This window comes from Haliotis asinina, chromosome 5, assembly GCF_037392515.1.
Source record: "Haliotis asinina isolate JCU_RB_2024 chromosome 5, JCU_Hal_asi_v2, whole genome shotgun sequence".
NCBI lineage: Eukaryota > Metazoa > Mollusca > Gastropoda > Lepetellida > Haliotidae > Haliotis > Haliotis asinina.
Window position 1 is genome coordinate 13,890,878 of NC_090284.1, and position 27,341 is coordinate 13,918,218.

General features: G+C 36.9%; 2 protein-coding genes across 2 annotated transcripts in view; one reads left to right on the plus strand and one right to left on the minus strand.

Annotated features, from left to right (window-relative positions):
* Positions 1-21,168, minus strand: part of LOC137285011 (AP2-associated protein kinase 1-like) — a 50,891-nt gene extending 29,723 nt beyond the window's left edge. The window contains exons 1-11 of the mRNA XM_067817126.1: positions 20,585-21,168; positions 9,864-9,982; positions 8,578-8,683; positions 7,948-8,087; positions 7,593-7,714; positions 6,985-7,066; positions 5,759-5,891; positions 5,162-5,265; positions 2,304-2,386; positions 1,474-1,631; positions 269-795 (exon numbers count right to left, since the gene is read on the minus strand). Of these exons, the coding sequence (XP_067673227.1) occupies positions 269-795; positions 1,474-1,631; positions 2,304-2,386; positions 5,162-5,265; positions 5,759-5,891; positions 6,985-7,066; positions 7,593-7,714; positions 7,948-8,087; positions 8,578-8,683; positions 9,864-9,982; positions 20,585-20,696 (1,686 nt within the window). The 5' untranslated portion in view covers positions 20,697-21,168. The remainder of the gene's footprint in view (positions 1-268; positions 796-1,473; positions 1,632-2,303; positions 2,387-5,161; positions 5,266-5,758; positions 5,892-6,984; positions 7,067-7,592; positions 7,715-7,947; positions 8,088-8,577; positions 8,684-9,863; positions 9,983-20,584) is intronic.
* LOC137285012 (set1/Ash2 histone methyltransferase complex subunit ASH2-like) overlaps positions 21,002-27,341 on the plus strand; it is a 97,564-nt gene continuing 91,224 nt past the window's right edge. Inside the window, exons 1-3 of the mRNA XM_067817127.1 lie at positions 21,002-21,249; positions 26,743-26,792; positions 26,977-27,154. Of these exons, the coding sequence (XP_067673228.1) occupies positions 21,203-21,249; positions 26,743-26,792; positions 26,977-27,154 (275 nt within the window). The 5' untranslated portion in view covers positions 21,002-21,202. The remainder of the gene's footprint in view (positions 21,250-26,742; positions 26,793-26,976; positions 27,155-27,341) is intronic.

Consider the following 27,341-nt stretch of genomic DNA (forward strand, 5'->3'; position numbering starts at 1 on the left):
CAGGTTAGGTGTAGCTTTTACAGCAAAAAACATGCACATGTAATGCTTAAATCAAATAACTAACACAAAGATCTGTAATACGACGCATTCTAAAAGGGTGCTTTATGCCATTACTAACAGGATAGTGTTGATGTACCGTTTATGTAAATCAAATTCACGCTTGCACTTTATAACTGGAGTGGGATGTATTTTGAGTATTTTATGCAAAGAATCCCCAAAAGGTTAGACTGGTCAGATATTATCCTGCCACTAAGACATTCAAGCTCACCTGATTATCATCAACAGTGTTCATCTTTGGAGCAGGAACTACAGGCTTTTTAAACATATCCTCCTGTGTTGACACAGATGGTGGTGTTGTCTCCTTCTGCTGTTGTTGTTGTGGTTGTTTCTGTTGTTGTTGTTGCTGCTGCTGTTGTAACTGATGGTGATGGAGGTCATCATCAATCTGTATTAACTGTCCTGTTTCCACAGAAGCAACACCCCCTGTTCCTTGTTCTTGGAATGGGTCAGAGAAGTTGGCAGGGAACATTAAGTTTTCAGCACTATGTGACTGTGAGATAGCCTGCTGTCGGTACTGGTCACTTAGTGCATGCTGTAATACTGCAGGGGGTTGGGACGAGTACATCTGGGAGCCCTGGGGGACTGGCAGCTGCTGTTGACCCAGGAACTGCATCTGCTGTGAGTTGAAGACAGGTGCTTGCCCTGGGGGGTACTGTGGTGATGGCTGTTGAGGGTACTGTGGGGAGGGTGCCAGGTGTTGCTGACCTGCATAACTTGGAGATGGCTGCTGGGGATCTGGGGACAAGCAAAATAGTTATGAAAGAACAGATCATGGTGTCACATGACAAGGGGCAAGAAAAAGGTATCATCAAAGTTAGAAACATGAATCCAATGGAAACATTATACCAATATGTAAAACTTAACTTACAAAAGAGTAACATCCTTTATGAAAACTAAGCACAAACTCCTATGACTTTTTGTCACAACCCTCATGTTAATTTCAACCATACAGCATGTTAGTATGTTGTTTAACAAAGCACTTGGTAACATTACTTCAGTATGAGGGTGGCCTTTCAAATCCAGACAAGAGTGAGTCAGCAAGTGAGCAAGTTTGGTTTTACGCCACTTTTAGCAACATTCTAGCAGTATCACAAAGGGGAGACACCAGAAATTTGCTTCACAGATTGTACCTATGAGGGGAATAAAACCCAGGTATTCAGCGTGACGAGCAAATGCTTTATTAGGCCACCCCCCACCAACCCCATCTGGACAAGTCAATTGATATCAAGGGCCTCAATCTAGTAATAGTGATTCATTGACATGCATCACCAGTCATTGAAAATAGTGATCACACTATCCTGTGATTTAAAGCACGGGTTGCTGCACATCAATTCAACTTATGGCCAGCATTTTCAGAGATACATCCTCAACCCATATGCCCACCAAACCCCAAACAGAAACTCATCAACTTACCAACAGGTGTGTTGGGGTTGCTGGCTGAGGGCCTTTTCCTGGGTACTATAGCAGTCTGAATGGGCAATCCTAGACCTCCACTCTGAGGCATTGCCGACCCCTTCGGCCTCTGTCGAGGTGTCACACTTGTACTTTCTATTGATGATGAAACCACTGACCTGCAAGATATAAACAGCTGTCAATCTCAATCGCTATAAATTGCAGTTTCTAAACTGGCACGCAAAAACCTGAAAAAATGACACTAACAATGTTTTCATAGGACTTGAAATATAAATAAAGAAGGAACTACAAGTGAGTCTCACACATTACTCATGGATTTGTCTGTGATAATAAATGGAATGGATGACCCCAACAAATCCATCCTACCCTACGTCAGGACAGTCTATAAACACAGGAGAGGTTATACATGTATCTCTAGGACTATAGACAAAGGAGAACATACAACCATGCCTACGTTGTAATCCGAAAGTCTGAAATGTAAGGCATGTAAGGCGCAGAGAACATGTTTACGAGAAGCGGGCCCTGCATAGCAATGAGCAAACCCATTTGGTTTGTGAGAGGGACAGCATATGTAAGCTACTGCACATGCAGGGCATGATGATGAAATTGATTCCGTGCATATGTGGACATGCCTTGCTCACATGCATTGGTGTTGATACATACAGTTGATTGTGAACAACCTGGGGCCCCTTCACTATGGCAAGCACAAGTGGATTGCTCTCATACATGCTAATACTGTCAATATTCAGGTTGGTGGTCAACTTATCCTTGTTTGCCAGTAGATCATGTTCAAGTTTCAAGATCTATGTTGGAGATCTTGGGTGACTTACTTCTGAGCTGTTGTCCTGGTCTGGCGTGCCTCTGCCTCAGACATAGGTGAAGGAAGGGAGCTCATGTCTGGTGACGCAGAAGACTGGAAGACAGGACCATATTTCTTATTCAGAGCACTCAACAGCTAATTCATGTTAGCATTTGAAAATTGTGCATGACTATCAAGGGGTCTATGTCCTAAACTTAAAGTTTAAGATTACAGGTGTCCCTTGACACAAATACTTGGGGATATCTGGATACTAATACTTTATTTAGGGGAGAAAGGGAACATTGGTGTGGACATGCATTTAGCAATATTCCAGCAATATCATGGAGAGGGACACCAGAAATGGGCACATATGATTAAGTTATCAAGAAGAGCATTACTATTCTTACTGAATAACAGTAACTAGGATTTATCTACAATTCCATATTTTCCTGAGATTCAGATAAGCTGCTTATTAGCATATAATGTGCTGCAAAAAAGTTGAAATATGCAAGAAAAATAAATGCCAACATACTAAAACACATTAAATATTTATGTTTATGCTATGTCAAAATAACAATATGTATTTACCCACTGCATTCAAATCATGTTGTGTACTGTATTTCAAGCCAATCGAAATCAGTTTTTCCATCTCCAAATGTTTGCGGTTAAAGGAAGCTTGAACAATTCTAAATTTAATTTAGATATGCAACACACATAGAATACCAGTTGTGGTTTGTCAACCCTTTAATGAATGGCCAATCCCTAAATAGCAACCAATCAAATAGCTGTTTTGTTTCCACATGTCCTGTTTACAGTTGATAATGTCCAGCAAACACGGTCGAAAGCTTAAACACACTCACAATACAATACTGTAAAATCATTTATTTTCATGCGGCTTAATTTTCGTGGAAAGAGAAAAATTGACTAATTTGCGTGGTTAAATTTTCGCGCATCATCAAAGTACAGACATCATGAGAGTATAACACAGGAAACTGTAAACTGTAAAGAAAACACTGACCCTAGCTGTTGTCCTGTCACCTGCCTAATTAGTTGGGGAAACATGGGCCTTCCGCTACGTTGAGACACGCAATGGAGCACTGAAGAATCCATGTTGAGATTCGTGGAAGAAATCATTGACCCATATGTGACCTCGACCCCTGACGCGTTCGGCCAATCAGCTACTCAGAAAGCTCTGTGCATGTGTACCAGTATTGTCAAACCACTACATGCGCAATGGATTATCCAGACCTACGACAACATATCCAAGGATTTAATCCAAAGCGGATTCCGCCAAGCTGGACTTTTGGACTAATTCACTAGTATCAGGTGACCTGACATTTTTAATTTAGTAAAGTCGTGTGTATCGTGTCAATCAGAAACACTGCAAATGACATGTGTTGAATCAACTATTTAATTTGTTTTTATGTATCTTTTTGTTTCACTGAGTCATGAATGAATGACGTGTACTTGTAGTCAAATCACTAGCAATACAAAACTAAAACTCAAAGCTCTTTGTTTTTATTTTCACAATTTATCATAATTATTCGCGGAGGTTTTATTTTTGCGGATAATGTTATTGCGTGAAAAGTGCGAAAATTAAACCTCTGCGAATAATAATGATTTTACAGTATCTACTTTTTTTTTACACTAAACTAAAACTATTTCCTCAGATGCCTGCTAGATAAATTTATAGATAAGAGTGTTTCACAATCAGATTCAGTTCATGGTGATATCATAATAGTTCGCAGCATCAAAACAGATACAGATGAGGGCACATTTTATTTCTTTCAGAACAAGTGGATAAAGCTGTATTACCTATTCTAAGATGCTTCTGTGAAAGATCAAAGGCGCCGACAATACTTTATCAGACAATAACATGCACTTTTTGCATTACGTCACAATGTGTTGATGTTGCTGCGCCATTCCAGTCTGCCCCCTCGTAATCGAACTTTTTCGCATTACATCACAATGTAAGTGACGACACGATGGATGTCAGTTGCCATCGCCTTGCACAGCCTCCCACAGTAAACTGCTTCATTGCATCCTGTTTCTTGGTTTACAGTTGCATCAAACAGCTAACATCACCAGTGGAAACATTATGTTTATGTTTTCCGAAGGATAAAATGCCTCGTAGTTCGGCTCAAAACTTTACAAAAACATGGTAATGTTTGCAATGTTTACATTCCCACAATGCAATCGTGGAATGTTGCATGACTAGTCAGCTTTAGCTGAATGTACTGATCTGAAAATACAGTTCGTTCTACCACCATGTATGGTGTAATAAAGCACATGTTTGCCCTGAACTATTAAGCGTCCTTGTGCTTTAACTATAATAGTTTGCTTTATTACACTATACATGGTGGTAGAATGAACTGTATTTCTTAATTAGCAATAATTTATCATTACTAGTTAACCAGCAGGATTTTGTCTAATTTCTATAACTAAATAAAAAAAACACCAAACCCCCAAAACGTCGCACCTCTTAAGCTTGTAATTTGAAATTAATACACTGATTTTAAAATTATTGTGGGTATCAAAACGTACAGATACTCACTTGAAATTGGAAGTACCCCCTTGTTTCAAAAAGTATGGTTATCATACCCAAACAGTTACAATCTTATCTGGAGCTCTGTTTTCATGGCAGTCAAATTAGGAATTTTCCAATACAATCTGGATTTTTAAATTCTTGTTGAATTCTTCTTTTGATTATGTTATCAGTGAAATACAACTCACTGTGTCTAAATAATAAGCATACATTACAATAACCATCTGAACTTGAATTGGGATAATTTTTTCATTTCCATGTCTTAATCTTTAATGACATTTTTGTCTAGGCTTGGAACTAAGATCTAAATATCTCTTATACTGTTACAAACTCAATATGCTTACATTCATATTTGGTACTGGGTTTTCCCGTCCCATCAAACGGAAAGCAACACAACACACTTGGTATATATCAGGCCGCTTTTCAGGTTCAACTTCAAGCATATAGGCTGAAACAAATAAACCATATAATTATAAACAAACTAACTGAAAGTTCTGAGAACACTTTCTAAAAAGAAAGAGGTGAAAAATGGAGAGCAATAGTGGTTATAAGAGAGGAAACTGGCTTAAACGTATAGTTTTACAACAGTGACATAGATCAGAAGTACCTTTGCTGTATGACTGCTTCCTGTATTTTATACGGTTGAGTGAGTGAGTATGGTTTTACGTCCCTTTCATTCCAGCAATATCACAACAGGGAAACCAGCAATGAGTTCACACATTGTACTCGTCTACAGAATCTAACCTGATCTTTGGCATGACGGTACTCAGATCTGGACCAGCAAAAACCAGAATTACAAGGAATTGGCACTGTTGCTGGTGTATGACACCATACAATCAGCCAAGTAGCAAAGCCCAAGCTTAGTCTGGTACTACTACAAGAACAGGATGCTGGGGTCAATACAAACCCTATTACAACTGTAGTTTTTCTTCATGACTCACCTATTAATGAATGTAGTTTCTTAGAGTATCTGGAGTTATCTGGGACTGTGTAATTGCCACTCTGAATAGCCAGTGAGCTTTCTCCAAAAGGAAGCGTGAAGAAGCACAATTTGTACAATAAGCAGCCCAATGCCTGAAAGAAGAGAGAGTACCAACTGCTCCAAGAGAAGAAGACGAACACTCAAAAATGAGGAGTGTAACTGGTTTACAATAGTTATGAACTTCTAATACAGTTACACGATGCCAGAGTGAAACAGCTCCAGGCAACATATTTCTTTTCCACTATCTTATTTGAGCACACATATGAACTGGTTTTAAAAAAAACCCAAACCCAGTGGTATGCCAGATTAACATTTAAGCCAACTTGTAAAAATTATGGAAACTATTGTGAACATGTCGGAATAAAAGGTTGTGAGACTATAACTTCAGACTGTTAAAGAACATTCGATTCTTTTCATAACAATACAGTGAGTTTAGTTTTATCATATTTATGCCACACTCAGCAACATCCCAAACTCAGCAATATCTGGACTAGACAAACAAGTGATCTACAGCATGAATGTTGACCTACATAAATGTGATATGACGACATGTTCCAACTAATACAGCGAGCATGACCACCCGATCCTGCCAGCTGCCTCTTACAACAAGCATAGATTACCGAAGATATCAATTCTAACCCAGATCGTCAAGGATATCATATCAATACAATTAATCTGTCACTCTGATATGTCTACTATCGTAGCACGAGCATCCATGGGGACGAGCATGTAATGGGGACGACGACATGTTATTGACTAAGTCACTAGCCATAAGCATACGATCTGTTGTTTCCTCTAACCATGGTTGTTGGAAACCTACATTCTCACCTAAAACCCCTAGTCATGGTGGCAGGTGGACAAGTGCTATTATCTCTTGGTTGTACAACTAGAAAACATATAACATATTCACTACATTTTACTTTTTCGCTCATACACAAGATGTGTGAAATGACTGGTGTCTGGATAATCACCCAATGTAGGCTGTCAACAAAATTGAGGACACTGGTTGCATTGTTTTATGAGATACTGAATTAACATGAGTTCATAAAGTGGATCAAGTGTCATGGTCACATTGAAAATAAGGTCATGCCCACCCAACAAGAAACAGGATGTGTGTACACATATTCAGACCCTGCTGAATACATGGTCCCCAGTTCCGCGTTGTGTCAGTATACAACAACTCACCCATATGTCAGCCTTTGTTGTGATGGGTTTCCCCCCATAAAGGTCAACCATCTCAGGCGCTCTATATGATAATGTTGTATATCTGAAAGAAATAAAAAAATATGAAAATTCAGATAACAGGTAATCATGCACATAGCCCTTCTGTCTTAATGCAAATGTCTCTCTAATTTCTGTAACGGTGATGCACTGCACTAAACATGTCTCATCACATTCTCATGCTATCAATGCCAACAAGAAGATTCTAATCCTTTCCGGCATAGCATTCAGTATAGATTTCAGAGTTATTTCCCTTGTGAGCCCTTGTAATTTATGCATCTTGTAATTATAGTGAACTGGAGAAAAGGTTTCAGACTGGTATACTTGTTTGTTTTTTAAAATCAATTTGGTTCAAGACTGCAGGCCATCCCTAAGCTTCCCCACTGCATTATATATACTGAACTCATTTAATGACAGATGAAATAACATTTAAATAAACAGAGTAATTTGAAGGTTTATAAGGAACCACCATTACTAGTTCACACACATTACAGCAGCCAGTTGTAAACTGCTGAGCACTGTTGGGACCTACAACCAATATGTCCGTCTCAGTCTGATGATTTTTCACTAACTTTTGAATATCCTCTTCAATCTGTTTCACGTTATGAGACTCTGGCATCATGGTTCGACCTGTGGCGCTGCCAAAATCACATAAAACATAGTTGCCTCCTTCTCCAATGAGGATGTTCTCAACCTGAAACAAATACACCAGTGTGTAATACCTGTTCAGCTATGATGATTTGTAACCATGGTAACATTCATAGAGATAAGGATAAAAATGATGGTAATCATGCACATCCTGTATACATATCATCATGATCATTTCCACAAAAGAAACAGGATATATTTGACAAGTGGATGACAATACAACAAGCCAGTCATTGACGATTTTAGAAACTTGACTGACAGTAGTGTTTTGACACTTGCCTTGAGGTCCCTGTGTAAGATGGGTGTCTGACAGTGGTGGAGACGAGACACTGCCTCGGACACATCACAGAATATTTTTAGCACTTCCTTCTCTGAGAAGCCAGTATTTATCCGGTCATTCATGAGTTGTATGACAGACCCTTGGAACAGAACACACCATCAAGTATAAACATAAATGAAAGCACCTGCCACAAACTTCTATTCAAGCAAATTACAACAGGTCTCCTTTGACATACCGGTAGAATTAACTTCCATTATTGCTTATATGGAACTGCTAATAAAACTTTTTCAAAAATAAATCACAACAAATATTAACTGCAGCTAATCCAAGGTAAAGTGTAAGCAGGCTTCAGTTGATTATTGATTTGATAAGAGTAAAACAGCTCTCAGAAAATGCAACAATGGTTGCATTTCTTGCATGACACCACTATCAACAATATTACAGTTACATGAAGACAACTTGTAAATAATAGCTTGGAGCAAACAATCCTGTCATAGATGTTTCAAAGTAGGCAATAACAATCATACATCTCCTAGATCCATTTGTTTGCCTCTGATTACCAGCAAGTTATTTCAAGTTCTAACCTCAAATCCGTATGTGATAAATAATTAAGCGGACAAGTATCCTACCTCTGCAGTACTGCATCAGGATGAGAACCTCATACACTCTGTTCGGGGTGACCGTCACATTGGAGTCAAGGAAACGGATGATATTCTTGTGACCACTGAGGTCTCTCTGCAAATGAAACACGGTTCTTGAGATTCTGTCGAATTCAGTATCTTCATATACTATTCACCCTTTAGCACAGTGAGAGTTCATACACAGTAACTACAAACATGATGAGTATGAAGAAAGTGAGTTTGGCAGAACTCAAGATTTGGGAAAAACATTATACATATTTCACTATGACCCAACTAAATCTGAGCTACATGAAATATGCATGACTAATATAGAAAAATCAATAGCATGACAACACCATGCAGAATTAGCCAATATAAGCCATCCAGTAGGAGAAGCCAAATATCATACTGCAAGTTCAACTGCAGCGAATAATGCACAGGGGGATTACTCATCACTAACTTCAAATGGGATACATATCATTGTTGTGAACTTGTACAGCACTGAGAGAAAGAGTTTGAGTTTACACAACTTCTGGAATTAGGATAGCAATATGGTGGTGAAAAACTAAACTGGACTTTCAGTATTCTCCACATGTGGGGAATCAACCTAAATCTTTGGAGTGACAAGCAAAGGCTCTAACTACCTGAGTACACAAATGCCCCATATGCAGTACTGGGCAGCACATGGACACAAAAGACAACCTGTGACAGCACTTGAGGCAGACTTAGGTTTAAAGATGGAAATCCAACAGACACAATCCAAGGGACATAAAATACAGGAAATACTCCAACACTACCGTCAAATACCCAATACTACTATCAAATATCAAGCATCAATGATAACAAGTGAGTAAATACGCAATGTCAAACATTATTTGGATCCCAATTTAGTTTCATATCGTTTAGAACAACATTTCAAGCACATCATATGTGTGATTGGTCTGTGCAGGCCTGCATACATATACAATATTTTTTTAAAACCCAGTACACTTACTGGAAAACCATAATTCAAATGAAAGTTTGTGACATGCATATTGGCAGGCAAGTTTTTATAACCATATTTCAGTACCTACAATGACTAGTCATCGGTGCTGTTTGAGAAAAAGGTTGTTAAACAGAGTTGGGATAGAAAATGAAATTAGATTTAAGCTCTGCTGCTATAACAGCAAGCCACTGGAACTGAAAACATTAGACACAATTGATGGACACATATAAAAAAAACTCCAGTGCAAAGAGGATGTTACAGCAATAACCGGTGAATAATGTGCAATAATCACCAACAGATGAGTACTCACAGCAATTTTGATTTCTTTTTGACAGACTGCCAAATCACGGTCATTGTTGACGTACATGCGCTTGAGGGCATAGCGGGATCCATTTTGAGCCTTCACCAGAAACACAATGGCAAAACCACCTGGAAATGAAACAGAATTGATCAGTTATTGTAGCAGGTCTCGCCCAGCATGACCATGGACAGCTGTTTCAAAATGCTGTAGTCGAAGCATAACACCACATCATGGTCAAGTCATTCATTAGTCATTCCTGAGGATGCCACAATATGGCTGACATACTACTAATCTGACTACAAATCATGTCATTCTTTCTCTGAGGTATTCATTTGGCACTCTCCAGCTATAATTCTCAAGTCACAAACAAGGCAGTTGAGATTTATCACAACTCTAGCTGTTTGTATGGAGTTATCACCAATGTCAAACAATGCCCTACACAACAATGATAAAACTGCATTATGTTAGTGACACTGACATATTTGTATCTGTGATAAGGTGATGAGATTAGATGTCTCCCTATATTCACATGAAATGGATGTCAAGTTCTTTATTGTGAATAACATGACCTTTCAGACGAATCAGTGTGTATGCTTGCTCTTCCATATGTAATGAACAGGCATACACTCACAATAAAGTACTTGACATCCGTAAATCTTCCTTTTCTTTAGCATTCTGCGTCAAAATGCCCTTTTAAAAAACTTTATTTATTTGTGTTCCTCCAATCAGAATCATATCCAATATCATTATAATTAGTTCCAGTGCTGCTCTCATTGTTTTTAGTAATATTCAATGATACAGTTTAGTTTCTTTCTTTTTCAGTACAAAGTTGCATAAGTATTTCTCTGTGGTGGTAAATAAAGCAGACTGGTCGTCGCATGTCAGAATCTTCTATAACTGATGCACAGCATACAGAACCATAGTTTAGTGCAATCAAATAATTGCATTACTGCATGGAACTAGTGAAATTTGCATTAACACATATAATAAATGTGGCTACAAAACTTTAAGGAGCTGAAAAACTGACAAGTGAGACAATCAAGCCATGTCACGCCAATTACAAGTAAAAGAACATTTGTGTTGGTGAGTGAGTTTAGTTTTACGCTGCAATCAGCAATATTCCAGCCATATGGCGGCGGTCTGTAAATAATCGAGTCTGGACCAGAGAATCCAGTGATCAACAAAATGAGCATCAATCTCCACATTTGGGAACCGATGAAATGTGTCAACCAAGTCAGAGGGCCTGACCACCCAATCCCGCTAGTTGCCTCTTACAACAAGCATAGTCGCCTTTTATGGTAAGCATGGGTTGCTGAAGGCCTATTCTACCCCGGGACCTTCATGGGTCAACACCTGTGTTGGCAGCATAATAGAATGACGTCAAATATTTGACACCACATGAAATAAAGTAAATATTAAGACGTCATTTTCTTGTCATGGATAGTTCTTCTCACTGGAGAAGAAAAAAATGTCAACATTTCTGCTGTTAAATCAATAATTTTTGGAAGAAACATGTTGCGAATGAATTTCTGCACTGATTTTGGCTGATACTTGAGAAATAAACCTCAGATTTATGATGAGAACTATTAATATGCTGTGACGGCAGAGAATTACTTCAGTTTTGTCATAATTTTGAAAATGATGATAACGGCAGAAAGAGTAAACAAGGTTAACGTTTAGTCATATTGAATCTCTGAGGACAAGTGCACATGCTACTAGTCTTCTGACAAAAGGCTGAATAAATCAAACATTTCAACATTTGTTACAGCCTTCTAGTCTGTCCTTGAACACAAACTGATGAATCCTTCATTTCATCTTTCAAAGGGCAACAACAAAATAAGTTTTATACAGTTCAAATCCCCCAAATATAGCGTACTTCACAAACAGACAGTGAGACAGTAAGTAGTGCATATAGGTGGAGAGGATACATTATCTTTTCATTATAAATGTGCAACACATCTAATGTGTTCCCTCGCTGTCCAGGCGAAAGATCTATCCACTCCTAATCCTACAAAGTATCAACTGGTGAAAGGCAATACTGATGCTGAATGCAATTTAATGATGAGTCCTACATAAATAATTTACATTCAGGATAACCTCTACAATTATAATGGCAACTACTGATAATGAAATGAACAAAAAATTCAATTTTAAGCAGTTAATGGATCATTCTGATAATGAGATGTGATTAAGAAAATTAATCATATCAATTAATTAGTACTGAGGTATATCGATGTTAGTGTTTAAATCAATGACAAGCCTAGGGACAGACACAACAAAGGTAAACTAATCCTCTTGTTCTGCGTTAACATCTTTTTTAATATAATCGTAAAACTTGCAGTGGATATTTTGGGTGTTTGAAAGCAGGTATTGTATAATACATCTGTCAAGACGAGCAAACAAAATTTGTTATCTGAAATTTTTTAAAAATTATTTTCCACCTAAAAAGCTAGGGAATAAAATATTCATATTCAGCTGTAATTAACATATGAAAGTGTGTAGCACCATGTTTGACAGATTCAGATCTTTGGGCAACATTCATTATTTTCACAGGTAAGAATCATTCTACCATGACTTCAGCAAATACTGGATTGTGATTGGTTAATCAAAGTCATCCAGAGTTATATAATCACGTTATATACCTTGGATTTTCCAACACAGTATGTATTTTTTAGTCAATCTGAATAATGTGGTTATTGAAGAACTGCGTATGCTACTCGTTTGGTTTTAAATCAATTTCAGAGCTATTATTATTTTGTTACATACCTCTGATATTTCAACATTGGTTGTTTATCTCTTAAATACTCCATGCGTTAGTGTCAAAGGCACAACTAAAGTGCACACTTAGCAATAATATTTTATCAAGAAAAACTAATCAGTAGACTAAACATGTTAAATGTTCTTTCATAAAAATACACCCAACGAAGACATGGAAAAACATATACATTTCCTCAATGAAAAGTAGTATCAACAAGTTAAACCTGGCTTTTCACACACAGGTAAGTATGTGTAAAGAAGCAACGTGCAAAAAACATGGAGAAATTAAATTCTGAGAGGTCAAACGTCTTGGATAACCTAAAACTGAAATCCACAAAAGACTAACGTAACAAACTCTATCCAAATTTTAGGACGTGTTATTTCGTGTACTTGTCATTTTGCTACAGAATTATATGAGAATTTTCTTGTCCTTTAATCTGCTTAAGTAAGAATTTCTTTTTCTACGAAAAATGACGCAATGAGTTGTGAAAATGATTCCAGTGTAAATTTAAAGCGGCAGTGATCATGCTAAAATGGCTGTTTCCTCAACATACAAAGCTCTTGAACAAATGATGTGACAGGGAAACTCAAGGAGGAGCAGGAAGTGAATACAGTTAATAGGAACCTAAATGTCATTGTTGCCTTAGGTCAGTCTAGGTCAAACCCAGATTCCCTTTATTCCTGAAACATTACCACATTATTGCTGACTCGTAACATTTTGGTTGAGATTCAGATTCCAGATTACTGTTCTTTCAATTTGAAACATTTTTTCAAATTATTGTGAAAGAAAAAAAAAATGCTGAGAAAACAAATGATGTGAACATCTTGTCACTTTTTCCACAGTTAATGTATCATGAACAGCTGAAAAAAAGTCTGATATATACCATTGAGTGAAATGAATGATCGCAGCTTTGGTATTTCCAAACCAAAGAATCATAAGGAATAGTCTTAAAAATGGCCATTGGAAGACAAAAGTTATAAGTCTATCACTCTAGGTCTGCACAGTGTCTCTTACTACATGGCCTCCAGTGGCTATTATCATACAACAGTCCTTATCACATATAAATCTAATTCAGAACTAACCCTTCACAGTTTTTATAGAAACTGAAACACATTGTTTGAGAAAATTGAGATCAAAGGTCTTCAACACTTTAGTGTCTGATCACTTTGACAGTTTATATGCTATTTCCTGTTTCCAAACTCAAGGAAATATCCCTTCAATTCCATGTTGTATCATGACATGTAGAAAGTTTTCAGAAAGGTTTCAGACAGAAGTATGACACTGAATTGATTTCCATGAAGATGTGTCTACATTCTGTTTTTCAAAAATCACTGAGTCCAGAACGCAGAAAAAGGCACAACTTCCAACATGTTCAGTAATATAACTATGCATAGCTCGTTGACATGTATACACAGTCTTGTGAAGAAACATCGACCAGATTTTCAGATGAATAATTAATGCACATGCTTATCACTTCCATTCTATAATGACTGTGGGCAGATCTTCTAGGTCAAGATTACAGCACAATACTGCTTAACGGTGGAATCTACATTTGATGAAACAGGGACTAAGTTGGGCTTAATGCCACTTAAAGGACATTTGATTTCTGACATTGCGTGATAGCTTAATGAGGAATGTTAAAAGCGAAGCAGGCCTGAAGTATTTCCAACAACATGTCAACAGGCCTAAAAAGTAATGCTCATTTACCGGGGCAAATCTAAAATTTAATGCCACATTTCCAGAACAATCTAGCGTAGTAATGTGGATACATTACCATGAAAACGTGATTTATACACAACATGATAAACATTAAAAATAGATTCAGGTTGATTTTGACCATGTTGTAACTTGATTTGACACCAAATCCCAACTTTTTATATGTGTTCTCAAACACCCAATCTTCTTATTGATACTGACCTGTCTCATAAATAACTCTGAGTCTCCTACATTGACTTATCAATATATAGTGTTATTATATGTACACGCTCCAGATCTTTTGATGTTGAGAACTGCTTGACAACAAAACCTTTTGTCAGTAAAATAAAACTAACGTCTCAACTTTGACCTTGATATGAGCGAACATGGTGACAAATGATAATGAACCTGAAAGGCTTGCCAGCTTAGATGACTAGAAACAGTGTTTGAAATTGTGACTTGTGGTGTTGCCCTTGTTGTTCCCTTTATAGCCTTTGAATCCTCATAGTCCACTGTTATACACATGGCCTCCACTGACTTGTCGCAAGCCCAAATCACTAACAGTAAGTCTTTGAAATAGACTGCGTAACTTTGTTTACTTTTAACAGCAGTAGTAATATTACATCTTTTTCTCTATTCCTAATAATTGCAATCTACCAAGTAAATCAAATTAATCACAAGTTCTTATATTACTGTTAAAAACATGGCTTCTACTGACTTACTGCAAGACCAAATCGTTAACATTAAGGCACAAGGACTACATGATTCTAATGGTTAATTTTGACTACTGTAGTAATTATTTATCTTTTTCTCTATTCTTAATAACCTGATAACTGCATTTTATCAAGTAAACTTAACAACCTATAGTTTTACATATCACCCCATGAAACAAGCAAGAAACATGACCCTAACAATGTCTTGAGCCTGTGCTATATTACATCCTTGCAACATGGACTGTTATTAAGGAGGGTGATTTTTTATTTTACATGTGACAAGTACTCACAAACGTAAGGGGTGAATCATAGTTCTGGGTGACCTAATTAATTGCTCAGTTATTTAAGAAACTGTTTATGACAGTACTCAGTAACACGTTCAGTTATACAGTGGTGGCGCGTAAATAAATGGATTTGGACCTGAAATTCCTGTGTTTGACATCATGAACATAATTAAAAGCATTTTGAATGGGATGACAAGTAACCTTAAAGTCTGTGAGCTTGACCATCTGATCCTGAGGGACTCCGTACAAGACTTAGGCTGCTGGGATGATACGTTCTTACTTAAAATTCCCCGGGTTAATTCATTTCTATCTTTATGATTATTGGTGAAAATTCATACTTTCCTTTTTTCATCTCTGAGCACGTCTGCTTCAAGTCTGAACAATGACAGAAATGTGTAAGATATGACATCAAAAGGAGGAAAAGGTCAAGCCTTAGTCCATGTAACCCATGTAAAGAATTTTTGTAAAATTCTTGCAGGTAGGTTCAAACACTTTGTAGCTTGAAGTCTTGCCAAGGAGAGCTTACTGTCAGGGAGAGTAATTTATCATGTGGCTAACATGACTCCAACGACAGACAGGGCAGGTATATTGCTTTTTTTAAACGAAGTTTCACAAGTACTTATCGAATGAAATATAACAGGAATGTTAGTTTTGTTATCAAAATGCAGGCCAAGTGATGAATGTTCTTCAAATAATTCTCCAGGGTTTCCCATTTATCACAAATGAAGTGCAAAGAAACAAAAAATGAACAATACAAAACAATGATTTGCTATCGAATTTTGTGAAATGGTTGCTGATAAAAAAGACAAGCACAACTTCAGTCACTGATTTAAAGTCTAGTACAGTTTCTTTTGGCCTAGTAGGCTGTGCTTCATACAGCTGAAACATTAACACTACAATCAACTAAAAATGATTTCAGGGATAGATACACACAAGAGCTGATTGCTGCTTTCCACTAGACACTACACATAAGCAAGGTCTGACTTAAGCATTTTGTCACTTAAAAAATAATGATATGTTTAATTTTGAGCATGATTTTTTCCCTTTTAACATAACAGGCATACTTAGGAATATTCAGGAATGACTCAGAAGCAGAGAATGACAAAACATTACCATTTTTTAAAATGAAGAAGACATCTGCAATCGTCTTATCATGACAAATATGTATACAGAGACATTAAGTTGTACAGTTTAAGCATCAGCTGCAACTATATCCCCAGATGAAGGAAAAATCTACTGGTTGAAAAACTAGGGGAACTGAAATATGCTTGATAGATTTATCTGCTATTTCTGTTCTGATATAAAATACAAACAATGCTTGCAAGTCCCTGATAGACTTTCTTTACACAATCACTAACTTTCAGCCAACATTAATTCACTTTTCATAGTATGCATAAAGCATCACAGACAATCTCTATTTCATGGGTGCTTGTCTCAGTGATGATGTTGGATTGAACTCTGATGAGACCAAAATTCTGAATATCATACTCTATTACAGAATTAAATACTTAGATTGAAATTTATGAAAACAGAATTGTATTGATTATAACATAGTAAAAATAGCAAGTAAAATTTTTACCGAGTACAATCATGATAATGACAGCTTTTCAGACCAAAATACCAAAGTGTTGTACATTAATAACTTGAAGCCTTCGAGGTTTGACCTAGGTAACAGCAAGAGGAAAGTGAGATAAATCATAGATGCCAAATTTAGATTATTGATGATCAAAATGGTTGCACAATAGAAGATCGATGAGTAATAACAAGACTTGGATCTAACATACATTATAGATAGCCCATAATTCTTACTGGAAATCTGAACGAAAATGGTGGAAAAAAATATGTCTGTCTAAAACAACTATGGCAATCATTGTGAATGTCTAGCTGAATACATCTAAAATGTTGCTGCACTTGAAAAATAGAGAATCCTTGCACAAATGATAAAATGTATACAACAAAACCCTTATAAAAGTTAAGACGAGTGGATTCATTATGATAGAAATTGGCCTGAGAGTAAATTACGGGGGATAGTTCTGACAAGATGCCTGATACCTTTCTTTACAGTAATGTTAAGGTATTCAAGGTGCTATCTGCATGTTTTGCTTTCTAGATATCCAAATATGACCTCACTATTGATGCAATTCAGATTAGTGAATGCTTTTGAGTAAGATGCATCAAACTTTGTGCTAGCTGCCAGTTAGTGTGCTGGACGTTCACAGTGTCCTGAAGAGAGGTAGTCCATTACGCTTTCTCGCCATGTAAAATGAGTGTCAGTGACCATAAACAGGGATTGGGAAAGAGAACTTTGACAATGGGCCATTTTTCAGGACTATCAGCAATTTCTGAATTTAGATTAGGCCCCTGCCTTTCCCAATCCCTGCATAAATATTTGTTATTTCCACCGGTTGGACTAGTAAACATATGGCTAACAATTCAGTTTAATTCTCAACCACTGACTGTAAGATGCTTTGTTGTTTAATAATGCTCATGCTGCATTCAGCAAATTTGCAGCTATGACAACAACCCGTTAATCATTAAACCTAATCAGACAATCCAGTGATTGATGATATGTGCATCAATCCATGGTTCTTTTATAAGCGTAAGTCATACTATTCTTCTGTGATATACTTCATTTGCCAATTTTAGGGCTAGCATTGAATGTTGTGCCGAGTCACCAAGCTCAAAATTGTCTCCTTGTTCCAGAAAAATTGCTGTAGATTTCAGTATTTATATGTTCATCAATATTTGACTCTTATGAGTTTACCTGATCAACATCACTACATTTGGGCTTTAGGCTAGAGGGAAAAGAGACAGTCAAGAATTTGTTCAATCTTTCACAACCAGTTGTGTATTTATCAGGTTCATTACTTTATAATCATGATTTGTAAGTACTACAATTTTGAAAATATTTGTTTACATGAATATAGTAAGTATATAGTATAATATACAGAACATAAGGCATTATAATTGAATGAATAACTGATCATGTTGAACATCATAAATATGAAATCTCAAACTGAAAATATTTTCTCTGTAATCATTCACTGCAGCAGTGCACCTGGCAAACAATTAATCATCAGAACATCACCAGGTAAAGTTCAAATCAATAAACTCTGTCAGCTGAACAACACTATATTACTTCACTGTATTGAGTTTTTAAAAATTACTTACTCTTAAACATGATGACCTTGCTTCACTCGTAATAAGACGAAGAAACATATATGTGTTTCCATAGTAACATATGGACATAACTGATGTAGGTCAGTGGGTAGAGTTTAATGACTAGCATCCTGATTTGTGTTAGTTTTTCATTCAGTACTTACAAATATCCTTCCTAAATGATCGACATGGATAATGTGTACCAAACAAGTTGTCATGTGATTTCATTGTTACATTGATTTATATACAAGAATTGTCAGTGTCAGAGACATTTTAACATGTAGAAACACTTTTGTGAACATGAAAATGTACATGGATAACTTCATGCTGTTTTCACGTTTATTTACAGACCGCTGCCACATAGCTGAAATATTGGTGAATGCAACGTAAAACTAAACTCACTCACTCATTCACTGACAGGAAATGTTACCACAATAAGTTTGGTTACCTCATCATATCTTAGTTTAAATTTTTCAAACCACAATTTCCATGATTCACTTAAGTTTTTCCACTGGCCACTGACATAACGTGTGCAGGTTGAGCAAAGGACAATTTGCCACGACTGCCAACATAACAGTTGACAGCATAAGGTGTTCACAATATCAGTTAGCCCATTGTGTATCTCACAATCAAATCTGACACTTAACTGTATCTATGGGGCATCTGGCATTCTCAAAGAGTTAAAAATAACTTAACTAACATGACAACACATATCGGATGAAACATCACTTCCTTTACCCGAAATGCTGGATAACTGAACATTTTCAAGAAAATGGCTTTTAAATTAAAACGTCAGTCATGACAAAAATATGAAGCATATATTTAATTGGATTAAAAGTAAGTGTTTGCCTGTAAGCACATGGCAAGAAGATTTTGAGTTGGCCCAATAGTTTCAGATTAGAACGGGTCACTAAGACCTGGTACAAATTTATGTGTTGCTTTATTTGTCAGTTTAATCCGTAGTGTTTTCTAAAACAGCACTCAAATTTTTTATCAAGTACTGATGTTTTAAAAATCTGTGTGTCCCAATGACAGCCAGCCATTTTCAAAAACTTCAGATACTAATTTCCACTACAATCTGATCAACAGAATTGTTATCAATGCTTTTGTACCAAACTGAAGATTCTTAACCAAAAGATTTGACAGCTTATCTTTATCATGTTAGACATAAGTCAAAACCTCATGTCATGGTGTTAAATTCGTAAACACAAAGTTAAATTGTTGATAAATCAATCAAAGCATATATCTGATAAATAAATATTTTACCAGGACAAGTTATGCTTCATCCAATATATTTTTGCGTGAGGTGCATGCAATGTCAAATCAAAATAGCTTGCAATATTGTGCTTAGATGGGTTTCATTGTTTTGTCATTTACAAAATGTTTTTAAGTAAAACATGTGAACATGAGCACACTAAAAAATGCCTGTTCAACATGTCTACGACTGATACATTATGTACTACATCACTTAAGTTCAAGATTTGTATCCAGATGATTTCAACAACATATGCAGATATAACAAAACTGAAGTCAAATGCGGAATACACAGACTTCAACTGTCTAAATTCACCTAATACCACTAAATGTCATTAATGCATGAATAGTACAGATCACCCGGTGTTTGTCCATACAGTGTTAAACACATCAAATTTCTATAGCTTATGATTAATATCATAGTAAACAGCAAACTGCTTGTAATCGTCTGTAAAATTAGCCCTAACAATTGATTCTAAATTACTTATATGAGATGTGCTTATTCCTTTAAAAAAGGTCTATGAAAAAATGCCATGTATTATGATCTGATCAAATGATAAACATGTTCCTCTCAACATTCTACTTCATACACAAGTAAATGTTTATAGAAGAGAAATATAAATACACCTACAATCTTTCCAAAAATCAAGGTAGAGGCAGAAATAAATACGTGTGCCTTAGCGACAGTTGTTGCACATAAGCACTGACGGGTACATGTAATCAACATGCCATTATAGGGATATGAACATTTCAGTGGCAGAGTAAAATATCAACGCGATAGATGGGTGTCACGTTCATAAATATGTTAGAGTCGTATCTTGAGTTCACGCCCCCAAATAAGATTTGCTTAGGTTCTGTTTGACCCACCTTCCGCAATCACATCTTCTACTGTGACACTGTATCTACCGACTTGGAACACTTTTCCAATATGTGCATTTTGCTGTGTTGAACCGTCAATTTTTGAGAAAAATTTCTTCATGGCAGCGGCCTACAAATGTGAACTTGTAAGTCAAATCATTCCGAGGTTACTCATCAGATCAAAATTGAACTCGGTTACTTCCTGTATTCTCACTGACTTCCGCTGGCTTCTGACAAATTTCGGAGTGCCACATTCCCGAGCAGAAATCTCTTACTGTCTCACCGAAGTATATGTCACTGCACGCTGATTCAACAAAGACCTGTTATACTTTACAATAAACGGTTCATTTGTGAATACTGATTGCGGCGATTTCATCGCACCTGCTTCTGCTAAAATTATGGCGGACTTCTCGTCTGACAGACGTCACGTGACACACCTCGGCACTTGTTACATAGGCTTGTTTACCTTAGTGTCAATATAAAGCGCCGCTTCCATGCTCATTGAAACCACTGATAAGTAATGAAAACATGGAAGGTTTAAGATAAACCAACATTTATCCGTTGTTTACATCACTGCGACTTGTAAATTACTCATCTCGCGGTAAATTACGAGATCAAATTAGGAAAATGGCCGACAAGGCGGGAGAGAAGAAATCGAACAACCTTTCTTCTTTGTAAGGAATCAAAGTTGTGCATTGATTACAGCGATGCAAAATTTATTTCCACACAGATATATCAGTTTTATCATTTTCTACCATGTCATGTCCGTTTGAATATGTTTTGAAGAAGAAACACGGCTAAACGTGCACTGAAGTGGGATTTGTTTACAAAACAGTATTCAGAATTTGACAACACGTGAATAGATCTTAGGGGTAAATTTAATCATTCTCAACAGTGCTTACTTTTTGTTAAATTAAACAAGTCACATTTAACTCAGGACACTTTTTGGAGATTGAGTTCCACCCGCACCCACATTTTTTACATAGTAACTTGCCTCAAAGGGAGTCCTGATGTAATATTCCTACAATGCAAGTTCATCGAAATTTTTTGTTATGCCTGTTCCAGTTTATTGAATGTATAATTAGGGCGAGGTATGCATGTCAGTTTGTTTTTTGGATGAGAGTAGGGGATACGGGTGGAACTCTTGCCCTCTTTTGTAAAAATAGAAGAGATAACAACGTTTGTGTTATCAAATTGAGATGGTATGCTTGCCATGAAAAAGAAATAGTCTTTTTCGGTATGGGTGTCACTTCATTTTTATCATGTTTCTTCTGTTCCATTTTGATTTGCTGTGTTTCTGAAATTTTGTGAGGTGTAACTTATTGGGCAGTAAATTAGTTGGAACTTTACTGGCAGTGTGTTTGTCCTCAGAAATGTTCGGCTACCGTTTCTGCAACAAGATACTTAGAATCAAGCTAAACAAGAATGTTTTATGTTCAAATTTGTGAAATTTAACACTTTGAAACAGAGTTCTGGCAACTGCAGCATAAGTAACCACTAAAAAATAGCATTTTGAAGGGGCACTGATGCAGAGCGAATAATGTTTCTTGTCAATGGTCTAATTACGAAACCAAACTGCAAACTAGTCAGCGCCCGCTCCCTTGACCATGACGGACAAAGGGACTGGGCGCCGGTCCGCATTAGTAGAATTTCGTCACCTAAACAGTCAGGAAGCCGGATGCCCATCACATGCCATTATTTAAAAATATCCATGGTATTCCTTGTCTGATCGTAACAAAATATCCCAGCAGTGTAGTTTTTTTCAGATGCTTGGATGGTATAGTGACTGATCCAATTTGATCCTATTTCTGTGTTTTGTACCTCGATATTAAATCATGTTATGCGAAAATATGATGTCTACCGGCACGTAGGAAGCCATTTGTTTCAGTTCCAGGCCCCCCTAAGTAAATGAAGGAATTACAGCAAATTTGAAGGAATTGCATCTCAAATGTAAACAAACGCAGCCCACTCGCGAAACAATTGCAGCGATATCGGTAGTTTAGCGGTAATAACAGAAACACATCGGCCCTATCGGAAGCAATGTCGGTAATACTGGAAACACGATCGGCCATCTTCGGAGATTTTTCGGTCGCGAGCGGAAACTCACGCAGCAAAACATGGCGTCGTTGGAAGAAGCACCCGTCTCGGTGAGATTTGTTTTTAGTTCCTACTATTACATTTTCATACTTATCCATCTTTGACCACCCGCGTTGAATGCGTTTAGGTATGAGGTGTTGTCGGGGCAATAGCTTATGTTTTTAGGAAAAGATTGTCACTGCAGAAGAGTGTCACAAGTCATGCCCCTGGAGATTGTTTACATCTGAACATCGAAGTCGTGCCGATGATTACGAACATCATGAACGTGCGCCATGAAGAAGTTTATGAGCCATAATTTTTCTTGCTACGAAGTGCAATTGACAAATTTAAACACATTTTACAAAAAAATGATGTTATATCTGGCGCACGTTCGTAATCATCGGCACGACTTCGATGTTCAGATGTAAACAAACTACAGGGGCATGACTTGTGACACTCTCCTAGAGTGACTATCTTTTCCTAAAAACATAAGCTTTTGCCCCGACAACACCTCATACCTAAACGCATTCAACACGGGTGGTCAAAGATGGATAAGTATAAAAATGTAATAGTAGAAACTAAAAACAAATCTCACCGAGACGGGCGCTTCTTCCAACGACGCCATGTTTTGCTGCGTGAGTTTCCGCTCGCGACCGAAAAATCTCCGAAGATGGCCGATCGTGTTTCCAGTATTACCGACATTGCTTCCGATAGGGCCGATGTATTTCTGTTATTACCGCTGAATTACCGATATCGCTGGAATTGTTTCGCGAGTGGGCTGCGTTTGTTTACATTTGAGATGCAATTCCTTCAAATTTGCTGTAATTCCTTCAATTACTTAGGGGGGCCTGAGTTCGAAAGATTGCAAAGCTTTATATTTAGATAGTTTTGAGTGTTGGACCATCTATGATGGCAAATATCATACGTAAATTTTGGTAGCTATGGTAGCTACCCTGGTTTGTTGTCTATGATAATAAAAACACACAGTCGATTATTTGAATTCGTAAACTAAAAACAATGACTTCGCCATTGGTAGAGAAATCTGAAAATGTTCTCACGTAAAAAAACTGATTACACCTATTTACCCACCTATTTACTACTCAGCAAATGCCTGTATGTATTTCTTATGTAACGAAGTTCTGTTGGTATCCTCAAAACAGTTTCGGCCCATAAGTATTTTCAGGCTGCATGTGACACAGTGATTACATCTTCCTTGCTGTAACTCATGTTTGATGGTGTAAACCTACACATGTTATTTGTTATCATTCTCTTGATGGTCAGTTAATGAATTTTTGACAGGTATAATTAGTGGTAACACCACTCAGGTTACTCAACAAAGGTTCCCATTTGGCATTTCTCCTGTCTGGAGTAAATACTCAACATTATACATTAAGGACTGTGGTGGCAAATGTATTGTACGTTATGTAATATATGCATGTAAGTGATGCAAGAGGGTTTATCAACTGAGTTACAAAAACAAACATCGATCACAGGATTAACCGATAACACACTGATCGATTAATTACTTTTATCTTCTACAGAGGTTTTTGTCAAAAGGCAGTGTGTGTAGATGTACAAACCTATACTGACTACACCCTGTCATAAAGTGCGAGTGTAAAAACAACATCGTCCCTTAAAAGAAGTAACCACTATGGCGTTGATTCACATCTCATTATTGGTTAACTAAATTACTTAGAATGGCGGACATCATACAATTAGTTGCCAGGTGTGCTGTCTTGGGTGACCAATGAGAGGTTTATCAGGTTTTCACCACTTTTTCTGCAAATTAGACTGTTGTAAGACACACGACACTGAGCAGGATTATTTACCAGCTGCAGATGAATGGAATACGGTTGCTTTTATGTGGATATTGATGGATACATTCCTGAACAAGGTGGTAAGGTGACATTGTTGCTATAAAATTAGACTGTTGCTATCAAATTAATCTGTTGTACATTCATTATTTGCATTTTGTTATAATTTATTTGTTGTAACATTCAGCAGAATCTATATGACAGAAAACACGCACTAGATCATGTATGTGTGTGAAATAGGATCCACATTGGCAGTCTATACTATGTTTAAATGTTACAGTCATGTTAGAAATTTACTATAAGTATAAGAAGACCATGTGTTCTTTTATTGATTTTCAAAATCATACAAATATGACAATAAACTAATTAGGGTTATAAGACCAAATATAGAGACGTACATTGGCTTCGTTATTTTTCCGTCTTAATTGTTTTTTACCATTTCTACCACTGGCAGACGATTAACCTTCAAAGTGTTTCATTTGTCTTTGTAATACATTTGTAATGAAGTAAACATTACTTCACCTTAGTTGATCTGATCTCTCAATTGTGCATATGGATTGCGCATCAGAGGTCACGAATTCTGGGATATCGTCCAGGTACAAAAGTTTAAACCAGTCCACGGAAATTGCTCCACATCAGTGCCCCTTTGAAAGGTCCCAAGATTGTTTTAGGTCTGTCAAAAACCTAACTGATAGATTTTCTGCTTGTTGTTGATATCTGCTACCATATGGCTTGTACGAGGTTCAGTGGATGTAAATTGCAAGCCAGTGAAGTGAGTGAAAACTTATGAAGTCATGGCAGTGTGTCCTGGGCTTACTGGTACCTGCAACTTTAAGAAACAATCTTTGATCATTCACTTCATAGATTGTCTTGTTAAACGTCACATGCAACATAAAGCACACCTTTGCAGGTTCTGATACCTTTTGATATGTACTTAGCAAAACAAATCAAATGCCAATTCAGCCTATAAAGTTGAAAACTAAACGCGGTGAAAAATAGCTTGCAAAATCAGAGTTGAAATGATTCACTAATTTTCCCCCAGTGCTGGTGGAAAAAGTGCTTTCAACAGCTATGCTGCGCTGCCCTCATAATGTATGTGAAGTGAATAGGTTTGCCCGGAGTATGAGGTCATTAACATCAGGTTAATCTTGGTTGTGTACGCAAACAAATAAATAATCTACACATGACATAAAAAAAAGTTGATTGTGATAGGCAGGCTCTGCCACAGAGAAAAATGTGTGGTTTATTCACACCTATTTGTCTGCTAATGACAATATGCAATGCACAACTTCATTCATTGACCACATCTAATTTGAAATTAACACCTATCAGGCTTATATGCCATAAACAAAGAGCCAGCTAAGCGTATCGGCAAATGCATCAGTAGCCAATGAAGAGGCTTCATTATACTTCAGTGCACACCCACCAACTCTGACTGGGTTTGGTATCGTGGCTGCTTCGTTTCAAGGGAGGTAAACCCAAGTACAAGATATTGCCCTTTTGATTTGCTATTATGCACTTATAATTCCATTTTTTAAATCAGAAATACATTTTATATATCATGAATAAGTGATAACTGTGTTTTAATTATTTTTTATTTTGGGGTTGCATGTGATCTTAAAGCATCTGAACAATCTGATTAAAGACACAACATGTAGGTACAATATATTGATAGCTCTAATATTAATTTGCTTTTAATGAGCACGTTTCTTATTTGAGAGAAAACAGATGACACCAGGGTACTACAGATACATTGCCCCGGTATATTTTTTGTATAGCCTAGTCAAAATCAGAATGACATTGCACATACAGATGAACCTTTTGTAGTTATCCAGAATTCAAAGGAATTCATCAAGGAGAATACCAAACATCATTGTACATTATTAACAAGTCCTGAAGCATCACTAGATTTTATGGCATATGTTTTAGTGCCCATTCTGCTGGTTGTGAAGTTATGAGCAATTTCAACATATCATCAGTCAGCGTTTTGCCATCAGGATTGACTTCACTGTTTAAGTCATTTATCAAATAAACTCACTAACACCATATCGCTTTGTATTAATCTATTTTTAATATCTTGTTGCTGGTGGGTATGTCAGGTTTTGGTATGTGGACAGAACATATTTTGTCACATTCAGCTCTTTCATATTTTGTGGCACATAAACTGTACTATGATGTTTGCTCATAAAACTATGAGTGAACACTGTTAGAAATTATAAGCTCATTGAGTTCTTTGTCTATCAGAAATACTTTTCAAACATTCCTTTGCTTTTGTAGGGAAGACAAAGCACAGGAAGAGCAAGAGGAAATTCAGAAACAAGACTCTGGTGTGTATTGTTGTCAAACTGTATGTAATCAAAATTTCGTAAACTAAAGAGGCAACAATATTGTTCTTTTTGGCTAAGAGCTGACCTTTGATAGAGGCTTGGTAGAATAGTAAACTTACATTGTCTGGTCCAGGAGTTTAGAGAGTATGATGTTTTTCACTGCTGCTTGATATTGAATCTCCAGAGGCCATGGATACCAGTGAAGGGGGTGACGAGGGGGCTCTTGTTCCATTGTCTGCTGACTGCAATGGGGACAGTTCTCAGGAGAACAAGGAAGACATCGACATGGCCCAAGTATCAGAGATGGGAGATGTTCCAACAGAAATGTTGGATTCACAACCACAAGCTTCTCAGTGCTATTGGTGAGAAAGTGTTCACTTAAGAAAGATGAGAATATATAAGGAACTTAGCTGTCTTTAAAGTATCTCATTTTAGTTCATTAGACTAATTAGGGAACTTATTTTGTATTTGTTCTGTGTCTATCAACATTGGCTAAGTATCTTTGTCTCTCAAACTGCTTAACCAAATGAAGCTGATATTCACATGCTT